The sequence below is a fragment of the Pristiophorus japonicus genome, chromosome 2 (assembly GCF_044704955.1).
Source record: "Pristiophorus japonicus isolate sPriJap1 chromosome 2, sPriJap1.hap1, whole genome shotgun sequence".
Classification (NCBI taxonomy): domain Eukaryota; kingdom Metazoa; phylum Chordata; class Chondrichthyes; family Pristiophoridae; genus Pristiophorus; species Pristiophorus japonicus.
In genome coordinates, this window is record NC_091978.1 from 258,328,437 (window position 1) to 258,347,852 (window position 19,416).

General features: G+C 44.1%; 1 protein-coding gene across 2 annotated transcripts in view; it reads right to left on the reverse strand.

Moving 5' to 3' along the window:
- The window catches only part of enpep (glutamyl aminopeptidase), a 124,053-nt gene that overhangs the window by 13,574 nt on the left and 91,063 nt on the right, over window positions 1-19,416 (reverse strand). Inside the window, exons 9-18 of one of the 2 annotated variants that reach the window (XM_070864158.1) lie at window positions 16,801-16,866; window positions 16,536-16,687; window positions 13,949-14,031; window positions 10,935-11,065; window positions 10,756-10,811; window positions 7,098-7,248; window positions 6,917-6,990; window positions 6,722-6,823; window positions 5,724-5,894; window positions 589-729 (exon numbers count right to left, since the gene is read on the reverse strand). In XM_070864158.1, coding sequence (XP_070720259.1) covers window positions 589-729; window positions 5,724-5,894; window positions 6,722-6,823; window positions 6,917-6,990; window positions 7,098-7,248; window positions 10,756-10,811; window positions 10,935-11,065; window positions 13,949-14,031; window positions 16,536-16,687; window positions 16,801-16,866 — 1,127 coding nt within the window. The remainder of the gene's footprint in view (window positions 1-588; window positions 730-5,723; window positions 5,895-6,721; window positions 6,824-6,916; window positions 6,991-7,097; window positions 7,249-10,755; window positions 10,812-10,934; window positions 11,066-13,948; window positions 14,032-16,535; window positions 16,688-16,800; window positions 16,867-19,416) is intronic. The other variant, XM_070864169.1, reaches the window with a different exon arrangement.

The window sequence follows — 19,416 nt, forward strand, 5'->3', positions numbered from 1 at the left end:
TGTAACTATTCTATGAATCTACGTTGCTGTCTGTGTGCAAATTGGCTGCTGCATTACCAACATTACAACATTGACTATTCTTAAAGTATTTAATGACTGTAAAGCGCTTTGGGATATCTTGAGGTCATGAAAGGCACTATATAAATGCATGTCTTTCTTTGTTAGTTTAGCAAAAGAAATAGAAGTTCAACTGTTAAGTTTTAAAAAGAGAAATCCTAGAAAAACAGGCCTCCTAATGGAGACCATCCTTACTTAGACACTTGAACATGGCATGTCTCCCAGCATCACCCACCACATCATTCCAATTGTGAATTTCACCTCTAAAATTATATATTTTAAAATAGTATTTTAGGTATTCCACTGCATATTCTGTGAGTTAAATTGGTATTGAGAAGAATTAAGATTCAACTGAACAATACCTGTGGAACTGACCATTAATAACTGGAGAGAAACATAAATTTGATCAAGAAACTAAAGCTACATGGTCAGAAATTTGGTGTAAGACATGGTAAAATGGGGAGAATCACATCTACACATGTACATTTACCTACAATCAAATTTGCACTATGGAAGAAAAGATGATCCTACCTTTCCACCAAGTATTCCCAATTGAGTCGTATCCAATCCCAAGCCATAGTTTTCCCACACTTGCTGTACGAAATGTACTGGAGAACAGTGAACACATCCTGACTCTTAATGAGACTTTCATTTTTAAGATATTGTAAGAACCTGTGTTACAGAGTAAGAGAAACTTGAAAATTTTTCAAGAATGAATATATTCTTTTGATCAGCCAATTCAACGCATGGGAAACCCATCACAATGCACAGAAAATAAAACTTTTGAATAATATTTTTGAGAAGACTGATTCTTGAGAAGCTAATTACAGATATATTTTTGAAACTTTTAATTAACGGTTTTATTGGCAGGACAGCTGTGATTTGTAGTAAAAACGACAGTTGCCCCACAGGGCCCCAATTTACTTGTATTCACGAGGTTGGTGATAGGAGCCTTGGCTGATTGTGAACAGTGTGCCGTTAAAATGGCAGCGGGCTGAAGAACAGGGTGATAGGCAAAAGAAGATTTGGGAAAAGTTCTCACCCACTTTCCGCCTGATTTTTCAAACTGGCCTGGAAAACGGCTGGCCGCCCAAAACAGGCAAGGGCCTTTTTTAAATATTTCAATCGAAGTGCTATTCCCATTGTAGGACCCAAACATGATATTCATGCACCAAATGGGCGGAGGGCAGGTGACGCACACCAGCCCATTGATCCCTGACATTTAGCGGCCGAATCAGTGGTCCTTCGAGCTGCAGGCTGCTACAAAAACAGACAATGTTTTTTTTCTTTCATTTTTGCAGGGCCAGGATGAGCACGAGTGCACGATCACCACAGCAAACTAAAATTGGCTCCCTGATATATTTGTTGCCTTATTCTGCACCATTTCAAGAGCAATAATATGCTAACAACAGTATGATGACCAGTCCTGGACACAGTTCCTCAGATAGAATCCAACCTATCAGTCACAGGTGCAGCCCCATCAGGATCTTACTTTTTAGAATGTGGGCAAATTGATTGAGTTATTCTTTCCAGTTTATGAACTGGTAAAAATACTCCAATAAATGTTCATTTTCTTTTTCGTATCAGTAAGAAATTTTGGCATCGTTGCCAAGTTAAGTTAATTTAAGGGTTAAGTCATGGCAGGAGAGCCCAGACCCATGTCATGCTCCTCCTGTGCTATGTGGGAAATCAGGGACACTTCTAGTGTCCCATTATGTGTGTGGGAAGTGTAACCTGCTGCAGCCCCTATCAGACCGCATTGCGGCACTGGAACTGCGCATGGATTCACTCTGGAGCATCCGCGATGCTGAGAATGTCATGAATAACATGTTTAGTGAGTTGGTCACACCACAAGTAAAGGCAGATAGGGAATGGGTGACCATCAGGCAGAGCAGTAGTAGGAAAGTAGTGCAGGAGTCCTCTGCAGTCATCCAACTCCAAAACAGATATACCACTTTGGATACTGTTGGGGGAGATGGCTCATCAGGGGAAGGCAGCAGCAGCCAAGTTCATGGCACCATGGGTGGCTCTGCTGCACAGGAAGGCAGGAAAAAGAGTGGGAGAGCTATAGTGGTAGGGGATTCTATTATAAGGGGAATAGATCGGCATTTCTGCGGCCGCAATCAAGACTCCAGGATGGTATGTTGCCTCCCTGGTGCAAGGGTCAAGGATGCCTTGGAGCGGCTGCTGGGCATTATGGAGGGGGAGGGTGAACAGCCAGTTGTCGTGGTGCATATATGTTCCAACGATATAGGTAAAAAATGGGATGAGGTCCTACAAGCTGAATTTAGGGAACTAGGAGTTAAATTAAAAAGTAGGACCTCAAAGGTAGTAATCTCAGGATTGCTACAAGTGCCTAGTGCTAGTCAGAGTAGGAATCGCAGGATAGTTAAGATGGCTTGAGGAATGGTGCACAAGGGAGGGATTCAAATTCCTGGGACATTGGAACCGGTTCTAGGGTAGGTAGGACCAGTACAAACCGGACGATCTGCACCTGGGCAGGATCGGAACTGATGTCCCAGATGGAGTGTTTGCTAGTTCTGTTGGGGAGGGTTTAAACTAATATGGCAGGGGGATGGCAATCTTTGCAGGGAGGCAGAGGGAAGTAAAATGGGGGCAGAAGCAAAAGGTAGAAAGGAGATAAGGAAAAGTGGAGAGCAGAGAAATCAAGGGCGAAAATCAAAAAAGGCCAAATTACAACATAATTCTAAAAGGACAAAGAGTGTTAAAAAAACAAGCCTGAAGGCTCTGAATCTCAATGCGAGGTGCATTCGTAATAAGGTGGAGGAATTAACTGCGCAGATAGCTGTTAACGGATATGACGTAATTGGGATTACGGAGACATGGCTCCAGGGTGACCAAGGCTGGGAACTCAACATTCAGGGGTATTCAATATTCAGGAAGAATAAATAGAAAGGAAAAGGAGGTGGAGTAGCGTTGCTGGTTAAAGAAGAGATTAACGCAATAGTACAGAAGGACATTAGCTTGGATGATGTGGAATCTGTACGGGTAGAGCTGCGGAACACCAAAGGGTAGAAAACGCTCGTGGGAGTTGTGTACAGACCACCAAACAGTAGTAGTGAGGTTGGGGGTGGCATCAAACAGGAAATTAGGGATGCGTGCAATAAAGGTACAGCAGTTATCATGGGTGACTTTAATCTACATATAGATTGGGTTAACCGAACTGGTAGCAATACGGTGGAGGAGGATTTCCTGGAGTGTGTAAGGGATGGTTTTCTAGACCAATATGTCGAGGAACCAACTAGAGAGCTGGCCATCCTAGACTGGGTGTTGTGTAATGAGAGAGGATTGATGAGCAATCTTGTTGTGCGAGGCCCCTTGGGAAAGAGTGACCATAATATGGTAGAATTCTTCATTAAGACGGAGGGTGACACAATTAATTCAGAGACTAGGGTCCTGAACTTAAAGAAAGGTAATTTTGATGGTATGAGACGTGAATTGGCTAGGATAGACTGACGAATGATACTGAACGGGTTGACGGTGGATAGGCAATGGCAGACATTTAAAGATAACATGGATGAACTTCAACAATTGTACATCCCTGTCTGGCGTAAAAATAAAACGGGGAAGGTGGCTCAACCGTGGCAAATAAGGGAAATTAGGGATAGTGTTAAATCCAAGGAAGAGGCATATAAATTGGCCAGAAAAAGCAGCAAACCTGAGGAGTGGGAGAAATTTAGAATTCAGCAGAGGAGGACAAAGGGTTTAATTAGGAGGGGGAAAATAGAGTATGAGAGTAAGCTTGCAGGGAACATAAAAACTGACTGCAAAAGCTTCTATAGATCTGTGAAGAGAAAAAGATTAGTGAAGACAAATGTAGGTCCCTTGCAGTCAGAATCAGGTGAATTTATAATGGAGAACAAAGAAATGGCAGACCAATTGAACAAATACTTTGGTTCTGTCTTCACTAAGGAAGACACAAATAACCTTCCAGAAATACTAGGAAACCGAGGGTCTAGCGAGAAGGAGGAACTGAAGGAAATCCTTATTAGTCAAGAAATTGTGTTAGGGAAATTGATGGAATTGAAGGCTGATAAATCCCCAGGACCTGATGGTCTGCATCCCAGAGTACTTAAGGAAGTGGCCCTAGAAATAGTGGATGCATTGGTGGTCATTTTCCAACATTCTATAGACTATGGATCAGTTCCTATGGACTGGAGGTTAGCTAATGTAACCCCACTTTTTAAAAAAGAAGGGAGAGAGAAAACAGGGAATTATAGACCGGTTAGCCTGACATCGGTAGTGGGGAAAATGTTGGAATCAATTATTAAAAATGCAATAGCAGCGCATTTGGAAAGCAGTGACAGGATCCGTCCAAGTCAACATGGATTTATGAAAGGGAAATCATGCTTGACAAATCTTCGAGAATTTTTTGAGGATGTAACTAGGAGAGTGGACAAGGGAGAACCAGTGGATGAGGTGTATTTGGACTTACAAAAGGCTTTTGACAAGGTCACACACAAGAGATTAGTATGCAAAATTAAGGCACATGGTATTGGGGGTAATATATTGACGTGGATAGAGAACTGGTTGGCAGACAGGAAGCAAAGAGTAGGAATAAACGGGTATTTTTCAGAATAGCAGGCAGTGACTAGTGGGGTACAGCAAGGTTCAGTGCTGGGACCCCAGCTATTTACAATATACATTAATGATTTAGACGAAGGAATATCTCCAAGTTTGCAGATGACACTAAGCTGGGTGGCAGTGGAACTGTGAGGAGGATGCTAAGAGACTGCAGAGTGATTGGACAGGTTAGGTGAGTGGGCAAATGCACGGCAGATGCAGTATAATGTAGATAAATGTGAGTTTATCCACTTTGGTGGAAAAAACAGGAAGGCAGAATATTATCTGAATGGTGACAGATTAGGAAAAGGGGAGGTGCAACGAGACCTGGGTGTCATGGTACATCAGTCATTGAAAGTTGGCATGCAGGTACAGCAGGCGGTGAAGAAGGCAAATGGCATGTTGGCCTTCATAGCGAGAGAATTTGAGTATAGGAGCAGGGAGGTCTTACTGCAGTTGTACAGGGCCTTGGTGAGGCCACACCTAGAATATTGTGTTCAGTTTTGGTCTCCCAATCTGAGGAAGGACATTCTTGCTAGTGAGGGAGCGAAGTTTCACCAGACTGATTCCCGGGATGGCAGGACTGACATATGAAGAAAGAATGGATCGACTAAGCATATATTCACTGGAATTTAAAAGAATGAGAGGGGGTCTCATAGAAACATATAAAATTCTGCCGGACAGGTTAGATGCAGGAAGAATGTTCCCGATGTTGGGGAAATCCACACCCAGCGGTCACAGTCTAAGGATAAGGGGTGAGCCATTTAGGACCGAGGTGAGGAAAAACCTTTTCACTCAGAGAGTTGTGAACCTGTGGAATTCTCTACCACAGAAAGTTGTTGAGGCCAATTCGTTAGATATATTCAAAAGGGAGTTAGAGATGACCCTTACGGCTAAAGGGATCAAGTGGTATGGAGAGAAAGCAGGAATGGGGTACTGAAGTTGCATGATCATCCATGATCATATTGAATGGTGGTGCAGGCTCGAAGGGCCAAATGGCCTACCCCTGCACCTAGTTTCACTGTTTCTATGTCAATAGAATGTATAGTAATCTATGTAATTGGATGCAATATTGTAACTACCTGTGCAAAAGCCAAACATCCTCCACTGAAGCCAGTCCGTACAGAAGCTTGTCCTTCTCCTGAGCAAGAGTTGTTTCCTGATACTTTTTAAACATAAATTCCCATGAAGATATGTTCTCTGGCCTTTGTCTCCCATAACGGTACACAATCAGACGCAGATTTGGTGGTATCCTGGATTTTTGAAAAAAACTGATTTTAAATGATTACCAAAAGTTTCTCTTCATTTTTCCTTCCATCAAATTTAGATTATTCTTAATAGCTAAGATTAGTACAAAAGACACTGGGGGAAAAAGTTAGCGTCCCCACGATGGGCAGGAGTGGGTCAGGGGTTAAAATGTAAGATTTATATAATGCGACACCAACCCATAGCGTACGCACCCGATGCCACTTTTACAGTGGTTTGTGTGGCGTGTTTATACCCTGTTCGCAAGAAGTGGGTACTCCGGCTCCCACTGTGCAGTTATAATTTAGGGCTCGGGAAACCTGGCAGCTAAATGGAGATGGGAGCATCCAGATCAGGCAGGCAAGTACTTTTTCTAGCACTGCTTGTGAGCCAGGAGGAGCGGGATTGCCCCCCCACCCCCCCGCAAGCAAATCTCCTGCTGCAGTCGGCCAATTCCCCTCCCCCACCCCCACCCCCTCCAAACCCAAGACTCAATGCCCAGTAATCTTTCCCTCCTGCTCCGGATTGCCTGTCTGAGATCCCCCCTTATGCCCCCGAGCTTTGCTGAATGCCAGGGGCCGCCCGGCTGTGGCCTCCTAACACTGACTTTCCTGCCCGACAGTAAGCTAGCCTGTCAATCTGGCCAGCTGCCGGGCAGGAAATACAATTAAAAAAATTACAATGAAGTCCTGCTGTCAGATTTGGCAGGACCCCCATGTGCTCAGATTTCCAGGTTACCACCCCACCCCCCCCCCTGTCCCCCCACCCACCGCCCCACTACCATGCTCCCCACACCCTCCCGCCTCCCAAAAAAATATCAGGGCACGATATTCACCAAGTTCCTGTCATCCATGCTTCAAATAATTGGAACGCATTGTTTAATGCTTGTTCATCTCCCATCCGGCATGCAAGTCCCAAAACATCTTCTCTCAATAACCTGTGCATACACCAAAATTAATCTTGTGGATTAGTTTATATAATGTCATAGATGGTGTGATTCATAATTGTTTTACAAGTAACAATTGCAAACCTTTTCAAATGGGAGCCTTTATCAATCCAACCAACTTTGTCTGTAATGGGTTTAACCTGTTTCCTCCAATAACTCTACAAAAGTAAAAATAGCAATTAATCTTCATTGTCAAGGAAATATACATGCTAAGTATTTCAGACCTTTTTTTTCAAAAAAGGTCAACGTATTCATTTCAGCTCACCTGGAACTGCAAGTAAAGAATGTTATCGTCCTGTAGCATGTCCCGAATATATGCACTGGATGAAATCGCTTTCGACCAAGGCAAATATTCTGTTTCATTCTTCAGATATTTTGTCATGTTTAAAGCTACAGAGTAGTTTAAGAGAGTCGCTCTGCAAAAAGGCAAAATGTTAAAGGAATGAGAGTTCAGGCTCCAGTACATTTCACTCATGCCCAGCGCAAAGGTTGACTTTGGTGAGAGTCACTGGCAGTGGCAGAAAGATGTTACATGCTGTCTGGAGGTGTTTTTGTATGAACAAGTCAAAGTTGATGCAAAGTTTAGCTCATTGGGAGGAGGGACAGGGAAGGAAACGTTGATATTCAACTTTGGCGGAGCACAAAATGGGCGGTAGAAGATCAGCCACCATTGTACACCTTACGAGATTTTCCTTTCCATTATCCCTGCTTTTCTATTTTAGATCTTCACTGTCAGCATCAAACACTCCCACTTCAGGTATAACAGAGCCAGTTTCAGAGCAATGCTTTTAACCATGCCACAATAATGAGATAAAGCTTCCTATGTTAGTAACAGTGGGTTAGAGTTTCTCGGCGGTATTGGTCATTTTGGGCGAGAACCGGGTCGGCAAAAATTTCCACCGGCGGTTTCGAAATACCACTGGGGAGTGGACCGCCAGTGTGTATTGTCCATAGATCGCCATCTCCCGATTTTTGACTCAGCGGTGACCCGTAGGCAAGTTGAAAAAAATCCGCCCACATGAAGCAGCGGGAACTGGGCGATAGGTTAGTATCCCTGCAAAAAAAGGTAAGTTAATGGGTTTTAATGATTATTTTTAAATTCTCTTTGTGATTAAGGTGAAAAGGGTCCTGAGAATGTTTTCTGATTTTTTATTTTACGTTTTTTGAAAAAATACTTTTTTGTGTTTTTCTCCACCTAGGCCCAACCTGCAGCCCTGGTGTAAATTTTAGTAATTGCTGCCCATATTTTTTTTTTAAGAACCGCGCAATTGGCCCAAGATTCCATTTTTCGGCAAGAATCGGAGTGCAATGTCCATTTCTTTTTCGCAGGGCGAATTTTTTTTTTTTAAATGAAATTTTTCGCTGGCGATAATTTGAAAATCTTAGCAGTATTTTGGATGGCAATCTGGCACTAGCGGATTTTGGGGAAAATCTAGCCCATTGTAACCATAGCAGAAACATCTCCTGTGTTTGCTATTTCTATCAATATCACATACTTTCAAAAACATCTTTTATGATTTATCTAGAAATTGTGATCAGAGGAAATCTTGTCCCAACGTGCCATAATTTCAACCTCTCGTACACAAGTGTGATATTCCTATTTCTCAGAGCAGCCATACTTGTGATCCAAGAGGACTGGAGGGTTGCCAATGTAACAGGATGTTCAAAAAAAATAACCAACTATTGATAGATCAGCTAACCTGTCATTGGTAGTGGGTGAGCTTCTAGAGGTCATAATATGGGATAAACTTAATATTCACCCCGAAAGAAATGGATTTATTAAAGACAGCCAGCATGAATTTGTAAAAGTCAAGTCATGACTGAAAAATTAAGTTCTTTGACAAAATAACAGAGCGGATTGAGAAATCTAAAGCAGTGGATGTTGTGCACATGGATTTTCAAAAGCTGTTTGATAAGGTGCCACATAGCTGGCTTGTTGATAAAATTAAGGCATGCGATATCAAAGGAAATATGGTAGCATGGATACGAAGCCGATTAAAGGACTGAAAATAGAGTAGTGGCTAATAGATGTTTTTTGGTCTGGATGGAGGTAAATAGTGGTGTTCCCCACGGATCAGTGCTCTTCTCTCAATTTGTAAATGACTGGACTTGTATATAATCAAGGATCACATTTTGCAAATAGCACAAAAATAGGGAGTATAGTTGACTGTGACAATGACCCTAAATGAATTCAGGAGACATAGACAGGTTAGTAGATTGGCTAGATGCTAGATGAAATTTATTGTGATACATTCCTGGATGAACGATAAATAGAAATAGACACCGAGATCAGCCATGATCTAACTGAATTGTGGAACAGGCTCAAGGAGCTGAATGGCCTACTCCTGTCGCTATTTTCCTTTGAGTAAAGAGGTGGAGAGGTTCAGGCAGGGAGTTCCAGTGCTAGGGGAGCAGATATCAGGACACTTAGAAATTCAGATGTAGAAATGTTTAAAAGTAAGAGGACAAGTTGGATAAAACTAGGGAAGATAAATCATATGCAACGCTAACTTTTATAAATAGAGGCATTGAGTAAAAAAATATAAAAGATGTAATGCTCAACTCAATAAAGCAAATAGCTTGATAAGATAAATAGCAAAAAAAAATCCACTGTAGTGTGAATTGATAACAAGTGAGCACAAATTTAAGATCATTACCAATGTTTTATTTATTTATTTTTAGGGGGTTGTTAGGACATGAACTACTTTATCAGAAACAGTGGTGGAAGCAGGATATATAATAGCTTTTAAAAGCAAAGTGGATAAATATTTGAAAAGTATATACTTTTAAGGGTATGGGAAAAAGACAAGCTAAGTGCACAACTCTTTCAGAGAACCAGCACAGGTGCAAGGAGCTGAACGAGCTCCTTCAGTTCTGGGAGAGACTTTGAACTGCCGGCAGCCCATTTCTCACCTGGAAAATGGATGACTGGCAGTTGAAAGTTTGATGGCGCATGTGTGCACCCATTTTCTGCCTGAATCAACTTTCAAGAAGGTCTTTAAATGAGTACACCTGCATAAAATAGACGGAAAGCTGTTTAGATGTGCAAATTGGGGTCCTACGCCTGCTTAGGACCCTGATTAACACTTTTAAAGGGGAAACGGGCAAAGCATGCACAGTGCACGTCAGTCCCATCTGTCCAGACAATGGGAGGCATGTCCGGCAGTCCCTCAGGGACCTCTGGAGGCCTCTCCCAAAAAGGTAAGACTTTAAAAAAAAAATTTGGGGGGGACCAGGAATGTTCCTCTAGGCTCCACATAAATCTCATGACTCATTCTTGTAACGTCCTCAATATCTGCTCCCCTAGCAGATCTTAAACTCTGGAACTCCCTGCCTAAACCTCTCTGCCTCTCTACTTCTCTTTCCTCCTTCAAGATGCCCCTTAAAACCTACGTCTTTGATCAAGCTTTTGGTCATCTGCGCTAATTTCTACTTATGTGGCTCGGTGTCAAATTTTTTATCTCATAATACTCCTGTGAAGTGCCTTGAGATGTTTCACTATGTTAAAGGCGCTATATAAATACAAGCTGTTGTTTTAATCTGCTGGATAGCTGTGTGCAATAGCTGGTCGATTTTCCTCCCAAGTAAACCTATTTGGCGCCTGCAGCTCACCAAGGAAATGGTAATGAGACTCAAACCTGGAGGGGGTTTGAGCCCCCCCGACTGCTTCATTAGGCACCACTGATGGTGTCCATTCAGCGCCCAGCCCGAAAATCGGGGATACCCAATTCGCACCAATTTAGTTTTGTGTTGTCAGCTTTTGCCGACTAGGAACTGAGTTGAAAGTTTTCAACCCTTGTAGCCTAGATTTGAGACTAAGTCCTGGGGCAGTAGGACAGTATGATCATTTATTGCATCATCCAGTTCCTCCTCTGGAAACATTCGCTTTCAAAACTCAAGAAGTAAATTACTCAAACATTTACCTTCCGAGTGAAAACGCGTCATCAATAAATCCCGTACGATCGGCAAGTGAAAAGCGCTAAATGGAGAAACAGATGTTATACAGAATCTTGTAAGCACATAGCTCTCTTTAAAAAAACTATACAGTTCCTAGTATTTACACATTAGAACCTAAAACTAAAGGAAGAACAATCAGTCTTACCAAATGATTCATTATCAGCTGATTGATGATTTGAACCCAGGTTGGTGCTTCATACTGCACACGATAAAACCCAACATGGTCTGTGTTTATTTTCAGTAGTCCATCAGTTGGATCATATTTTAAATTAATACCTAAGTATTTATCAAATAAGAACAGTAAATAAACCATTGTTAACTGCATTGTAACAAAACATTCAAGCTGGACCAGTGTCATGTCTATAATCAGCAAAAGTCTTCTTTTCTTGTAGAAAAGTCTTACTTCTCTCTTGCTTCTGTTGGCAAGTTCTGTCCTTTCCAGTCTTTATCCCTAGATTCTAATTCATGAATTCGCCAATACATATTAATGCTCCTATTTTAAGATCACAACTGCTGCCTCCTGTAAGATCTTCCTTTTCTTGTTATTTGTCCTTCTTCCTTACCATCTATGGCCAAGAAATGTTCTTCAGCTTCTGAAACTGATTGCACTAAGCTTCATGAAAGTGGCTTAGAGATGACTTTCCCTCTAATTTTCCTTCCCTCTTGTGGGGAGGGAACCACTCAGCGATCAGATATTCAGTCTCTTTTATAATGATGTTAGTTCTCCAGGAGAGCAACAATCTCATCCCTTTACTGTACCTGTGCACCACTAGTCTTCAGTGATGGACCAATAGGGGGAGGCCTGCATTTTCCTTATCTTCAACCTCCGTTCTTCAGACCTACAAAAAGTTGGGTCAGCCATGGTTGGAGACATGAAGCGGAATTTTAACTCCCAGATAGGAAAGCCTGGAGAGCAGCCGGCCTGTCTATGACCAACAGTGGGAGGCCCAGCCAATTTTAATGGTCAGACCACATTAACATGCCACTGAACAACTTCCAGGAAGTGAGTGCTTGACCATTAAAATCAGGTGGCTCAAAGGCCAGTAATTTAGCCCAAGGTAAGTGCAGGGATGGAGGAGGTGAAAGAGAAAATCTGGGCAGGGGAGGCCTACACTTATTTTGTAGGGGTCTGGAAGAGCATTCCTTGCCTGGAGGGGCCTCTTCTGCTGCTGATCCTCCTCCAGCTAGCTTCAGTCTGTCAGGAAAGCCATTGCAATGTACGCATTTAGACCAGCGTCAAAAAGGCAGTCACTGATGTCATTGGGATCCGATGTGCATATTTAGAGAAGGACCCCATCGCCTCAGGCAGGTGTTGATTTTGCCTACAATTTAACATTGTAGTCAGCAGGATTGGTCTGGGAGGCCAGTCTCCCACTTCATTTTAATTAGAGGATTTAAATTCTGCCAATAGCGTGGGTTTCCTTTATAGCATCGTCTTGTGTTAGGAGGCAGGAGAATCACATTACCAGCACAGGCACGATGGGCTGAATGGACTCTTTCTATGCTGTATGATTTTATCATTTGCTGCTGATGTCATTTCACAAATTTAAAAGTGTAGGAATGACATGGTCCTGAATTCACATCCTCCAAGCAGAGCGAATTGCTTTTCCAGCATTATATGTTGTTATTGTTACTTTAAAAGGAGCTATGTGCCATAATTTAAAATCCCTAAAACTAGTCTAAACAATATGGGGCCGAAATTGTCACTTCCGATAAGGCCTCTGGCTGCATGAAAGCGGCGGCCATGGGTCGGCGTGGAATGGCCGCTGAGTCTCCGTGGAGGGGCCGCCATTTTGAAAATTGCCCTTCCTCAAGTTTGGAGCGCTGTCCGGAACCGCTCTGCCCGTTTTCCCACCACGGCGGGCACTCATCGACCCCTTACCGACTGGCGGAGACTCCTTCCCGAAATTGCCACTCAGGAAATCGCCCCTTTCCCGGAATTGCCCTGTGGGAGTGGCGGCACCGCCGCCGATCTATGCCCCCGACAGCTTTTGCTGTCGGTACCCTTTCTGTGGCATGGCACCGTGGCCGCCCTTAAAGGGGAGGTGATACTGCCGGCGACGCCATTTTTCTTTTGTCGGCCGACTGCCAGGTTGGGCCAACAGTTATGCCTGCGGGTTCGGCCGTGTCACCAACAGGCAGCCTGGCACCCCCTCTTGGTTGCCACTAAAGTGGCTGCAGAGTTCGCAGCGGCCCTCTCCTTTAACTGAAGGGCAGAGATATTGTTACGCTCCAACGCTGATGACTGACAGCCTCGGCTACTCCGCCCCCACTTCTGCCTCGCTAGAAACGACCACTCCGCCCCGCCCCCATGATGAAGTCGCTTCCGCACCGCTCCAAAAAAAACCCGAAGTGCTGAATTTCGAACATTAGGGCGGCCAGAACACATCGAAAACGGTAGGTGTGCTTCGTTTCGCGCGGTGGGCAATTTCGGCCCCTATGTATTTAAAAAAATCTTTCAGCACATCTTTAAAAAGTATCCATTTTAGTAAGCAGATGACCCTAGTATTGCAAGAACCACTATTTTGGAATCAAGTGACTGCCATTTTCCGATGCATGTTTGTGGCTGGTGAGATACCTCCCCATGGGAAAGGACTCGGAAAAATCTACTGTATAGAATCACACTCATTTAATCAAGTTATAAAGAGCTGAGAACTGTCAAAAGCAGTATAGATATTTTAATTCCCAATACCTATATTGGGGAAAAAATCTATACTAAGTGTTATGTGGAAGGAACCTGTACTACAGAAACACTGACTATCCCTTTGTATTGTTATCTTGTAAATGGTCTTGTATGAGATAATTTTATATTCAAAAAGTTCAGAGAAATAAAAACAATTCTGATGCTGATGCTCCGGCCTGACACGTTAGGGGTCATTTTCTGAGTTTGCACTTCCTGTGGGAAGCCTCATCTGCTGGGAGCTCACGTTGGTAATTTAGATTCGCTGCGTGTTTGGACTTCCGGGGTAGAGTTTCAGTTTCCCACCCGGGTGTTGCAGATTGGCCGCCTGTTATAGAAACCATCCAGTTATCATTTCCACAACCGGCTAGTACTTTCAGCATTTTCTGCTTTTATTTCAGTTTTCCGGCCTTTGCGATTTTTTGTTTTATCGAAGGCCAACAGTTCGGAGTCCCACCTTTCCTTCACCTCATACATACCTGCTGAATTTGACTGGTTGAAAAGTTCTGTTCCAGTTTTTCCACCCAATGTGTGCCACTGTATGGGGATATTCCATCGGTAGCTGAAATTGAAAAAAAATTGAGCATTTTGAGGTTTTTCGTATTGTTTTACCGTAGTATTATGGGTTGTGCTCCTCTCAACTTCTCTCTCTTGTTCCTTCTGAGCTCCACTACACTGTCATACACTCTCTTCTTCCTCACTCCATTCCCACCGTGCTGAAATCAAAGCCTAGATTTTCTGATCAGGGGAAAATCCAACTGGAGATGGGAGCACCATAACCATATGAACATATGCAAAGAACAGACAGGAAAAAAACAGCTGATCCAGCAAGCAACTTATGTACAGCATAACCCTCACTCCTTCCTACTCCCTAGCCATCCATAAAATCTCCTGGGAAAAAGAAAAGAGGGAAAAATTCAGGCCACTTAGGGGGAAAACACTCTGGGAAATTTTTCTTCGAGCCCCGAAGATGATCAAACAAGCTCCAGAAGACCTCGGTTGTGTCTCGCTGTCGCTTACCCATATAATGTTCAAAAATCCAGCATCTCAGTACTTCTTTTACGTGGTGCACAACAGGCAGGTGCGGACCAGAACCAGACAAAGTTCTCTTCATCGTAGACACCTGTCAGTATGAACTGGACATGCTGTGAGCCAAGAACATAGAAATTCTGCTGTGGTGAAACTGGAGGCCTTCCTGGAGGTCTGGGCTATCCTTTTTGTTATTGTTCCATAATCACTCACTCATACAAAGTGAGCCACCACAACACATTTTGGGGTTGATTATGAGTGCCTTCATCTGGTGTTAATGGGGTGGCAATAGGCTCAAAAGGAGCCACCCCGTCAACACCAGCGATGTGGCTGGCTCAGTTTTAAAAGGGGCCAACTGCTGGGTGTAGATAGGCCCTGGGAGAAGGAGTGCACTTTTGGGGCCCACAAAAATAATCTGGGCTACTGTCACCCAGGGACCCTCACCCTCTGTGATCGCAACCACCACCCCACCCGCAAACCAGCTATTTACCTTGCTGGCAACAACTCTGGTCCAATTTACAGTCTTCAATCTGGCGAGCTGCATTGGGACGCCTGTTTGGTGCCCGGCAGCTCGCCAGCCAAATGTAAATGATGCTGCAGTCTCACGATGACGGGGCCTCTTTGCTGCCGGAATGGGCGATAGACCAGAGCGCTCCGACTGTCAGTCGCTTAAAAGTCAATCTACCCTAGAACTATGTAAACTTTGTTTCAGGGAGTACATGTCAGTCACCAGTCTAACATCATCATCTTGTGTTTCTATAAGTGTCCAACAGGAAGAAGCCACAGTGTTTCTATAAGTGTCCAACAGGAAGAAGCCACAGGCACTTACAAGCACAGAACATCACAACACGCAGTGTCACTCACTCTGTCCACTGGTAGCAAGCAGCAGCACAGGTACACCCACCTGGGGGATTTAGGTAGTTAGTTTAATGTGGATACACCAGGTGAACCCCTTCCTCAGCTGTAGCGGCCTGAGTTGTAGGTCATGAGACCTGCATTTAAAAGGGTTATTATCTAAGCACCAACATTTTATGAAGTTATTTGACAATGAGCCAAACACCTTGCAAGGTATGCTTATGACTGTGAAGTCCACTACCCGAGTCTTTGTGCTGGCATTTCTGGTGGCTTAACAGAAACAGAGTTTAGCATGGAACGTAGGTAACTACGGGATCTGCTGCTGTGCAGTATCACTCATGCCAGAGGCTCTAAACCAAGTCATAGTATCTCAAACTGCTATAGAGGTCTTGGGATCCAATCTGCAAGAAACTGGCTTGTTTGTTTTCAACATGTTGGGGGTTTGGATGGAGAGACTAATGACGAGGGATGAGCAATAAATTCAGCCTTGCAGTGTCCGCTACATCCCAAGACCAATTAAAATAGTCTAAAAGGGGCATTAAGTTAGGTTTTAGAGCATCCACACAGATATTGTCACCAAAGGGAAGCACTGGGACAACAAATATTATGTACATATATGTATCGCTTATAAGAGTATTAAATGTGGTTGCACCTTACTTTAACTGTCACATAACAGCTGGTGAAAAGAAGGGGATCCACCAATAACTGAATGAGCACCAACGCTAATATTAGGGAGGGTGTATTTGGTCACTGCACTGTGCACATGTGGAGCCGTTTCTCATCACTTATTTTAAATGGAAAATCTAGCGCACAGCTTATTCCAATGAAAATCAAAGTAAATTGCCTGTGAACTATATATATATAAAATAAAATGAAGCTCTCCTCTATTTTTGCAAGAGCTCCTTAGGCCTTAAGGCCTAACCAGAGAAGTACATGTGATGTAGAATGGGCGAAGCTTCAGGTGAATTGATCACCACCCATTTTCCTGACCATGCCCATTCTGCTCCAGCATCAGTGATCGAAACATGAAAATTGACCCGGTTGATCTTAAGCATGTTTAATCATTGGATTAAGTTAGTCATATAATGTATATTTGAAACCAATTGTAAGAGGTTATAAAGTAAAGTCATATTTTCAATACAATCAAAGCAAATTAGTTTTACATTGGACAGGATGTCTTACTTCAGACTTGAAGGAGGTTCAGTTGGATCTGCTTCGGGGTCCAACAGGAAACGTTTCTGTGTGAGGTTTGAGTTTGATTCAACATTCAGTACAGGGAAACCCATCTGCCGTGTCCACGTATCCATCACTTTCTTTACAGGCTTACCACTGACCTACAAAAGAAATTAAATCAATGCTGCACCAGAACCATGTAAATTTGGGATGAGCACAAGCAGCAAATTCTCTCACAAAATGGAGCAAAATAGATAGCCTAAACTGGACCTACTTGAGCAAGGGCATCCCAGAAGTCATCCGTCTTTGCATTTTGAAACTGATGATCCTTGAGGTATTTCTGAAGGTAGAGTGCAGCATTTAAAATATTTTCTTCAGTTACTGAAACAAATTTTTGCTTTTTGGTAAGGCAAGTACTATTTTCCGTCTTGGACTCTCAGCACCTTGCATCATTCACAGGCAAGATGAAGCCAAGTGATTATGTCTCTGCCACTGCCACTTGGATGACCCTTCTCCATCTCTGCTGGCCTCAAGTTGGTGTCCCCCTGACAGCATGACTGATAATGGGAACTCACCATTAGAGGAATATCAGCACAGATAACCTTCTTGGGACAATGCACTGGAACCACGGTACACTCCCTAATGCCATACATAGAATTACATAAGATATATGGCACAGAAACCGGCCATTCAGCCCAACCTGTCCATGCCGGCATTTATGCTCCACTCGAGCCTCCTCTCGTCTTTTCTCATCGAAACCGATCAGCATAACCCTTTATTCCCTTCTCCCTCATATGCTTATCGAGCTTCCCCTTAAATGTATTTATACTATTTGCTTCTACCATTGCCTGTGGTAGCGAGTTCCACATTCTCACCACTCTCTGGGGTCAAGTTTCGGGCCGCGCCTAGAATGGCGCAGCCCCGACATCGACGCCCGTTTTTCGTGCCAAAAAGTGCATCAAAAACTTACGGAGGAATTCTCGGCCTCCCTGCAGGTTCCTCGGAGCTCAGTGCGCAGAGACCAGCGGGGGGGCGGAGCCACAGCATTGCGCCGATTCTGAAAGTGCAGGGGCGCGGGGCTAACTCAGATCCGAGGATGTCGTGCCGGCAGCCCTGCACGTGCGTGTAGGAACGCGCACATGCGCAGTAGGTTACAAACATTGGCACTCGGCCATTTTTAAAAGGATCTTGAAGAAAAGTGATTTGTTTCGTGGAGCTCTGGAAAGGCTTGGGATTGAATCTTGGTGATTTTTCGTGCCTGAAGGAGTGCATTTAGCAGCACTGTTGAAGAAATCACCTGCTGAAATCAGTGAGTGCTGCTTTTTGCTGCTAAACTTCCAGAACAAGTGCTGCATAGGTGCATGCAAAATAAGGACTGTGTGTTTTGAAAAATCAGAGTGTCAATTCAATACAGCAATGGAACAACGTCCACCAAGAACAAAGAATTTCTTGCATGAGGAAGTGGAGACATTAGTTAACGTCATTGAGCAGAGATGGCAGGAGCTGGATACCTGCAACAGAGGTCACATAAAAGTGCCACCTAAAGAAATGAAGAACCGCTGGAACCAAGTTGCAGAAAATTACTGCGCAGTGGTGCATACCATGAGATCTGGAAGCCTGTGTAAAAAGAAATGGCACGACCTTCGTCAAGTAGTTAGTGTAAGCAATATTTTCATTTTTTAATGTAATCGTAATTGTAATGTGACTATTTGTATGTCCCACCCTGCAGAAAGACGCACTCTGTAAAAAGTTATATTTTACTCTTTGCAGAAGAAATTGGCCCAAACCAAAAGGGAAGCAACTCAAACAGGAGGAGGCACGCCCAATCTGCATTAAATGACACCCTTGGAACAGAGGGTAGCTGCTATGATGAGTCGTACATGGAGAAAAGCAATCAGTACAGCACAAGCTGGGCCCACACGTGAGGAAGAGGGTAAGTCCTGAAAATGCATCGTGGCCCTTCAAATCAACCTGCTGCCAGGCCTGCTATGTCTGAGAGTACTCATGCCACCCATCCTGCTGCTAAACATTTGACTGTTCTGATATATTTTGTAGGAGATGATGATGATGATGATGATGCCAACCCTGAAGATCCAGAACAAGAACCAGTAGAACCAGTTGCGGACAATCCAGACTGGCTGCAGGCGGCAATGACTGAAATGTCTTCGGGGAGAACTTCCAAATTAATATTTATGAGCCCACATTAAGGGGCATCAGAGTTTCAACTCATTGCATAGGTTCTGGTTCCACCTTCCATGGTGTTGATTCCAAAGTTGCGGGTCCCAGTGGTGCTGCTGGTGTAATCCAGCAGTTTACAGTCGGTGCCCCACCGTCCGAGCCTGCACCTAACACTCGCATAGGTTCTGGTTCCGCCTTCCATGGTTTTGATTCCGACGTTGCGGGTCCTAGTGGTGCTGCTGATATAACGGAGCAATTTATACCCACTGACACACCATCCCAGCCCACGGCTCGCACTCGAGTGGTGCCGGATGCAAGACCTAGGGCCGCACCATCCCAGCCCGCGCCTCCCACTCTAGTGCTGCCGTCTGGAACACCGAATGTCCCACCGTCCCAGCCCGTGCCTCCCACTCTAGTGCTGATGTCTGGAACACCGAGCGTCCCACCATCCCAGCCCGTGCCTCCCACTCTAGTGCTGCCGTCTGGAACACCGAGCGTTCCACCGTCCCAGCCCGCGCCTTCCAGTGTAGTGGTGCCGTTTGGAACACCGAACGTCCCACCGTCCCAGCCCATGCCTCCCAGTGTAGTGGTGCCGTGAGGCAGACCCAGGCAGAGGAGAAGGAGATTGGAGACACGTTCTCCTGAGATGCAGCGTGCTCAGGTTGTGACATTGGGTGTGGAGAGCAATGACCTTACCCGATCACTCATCGGT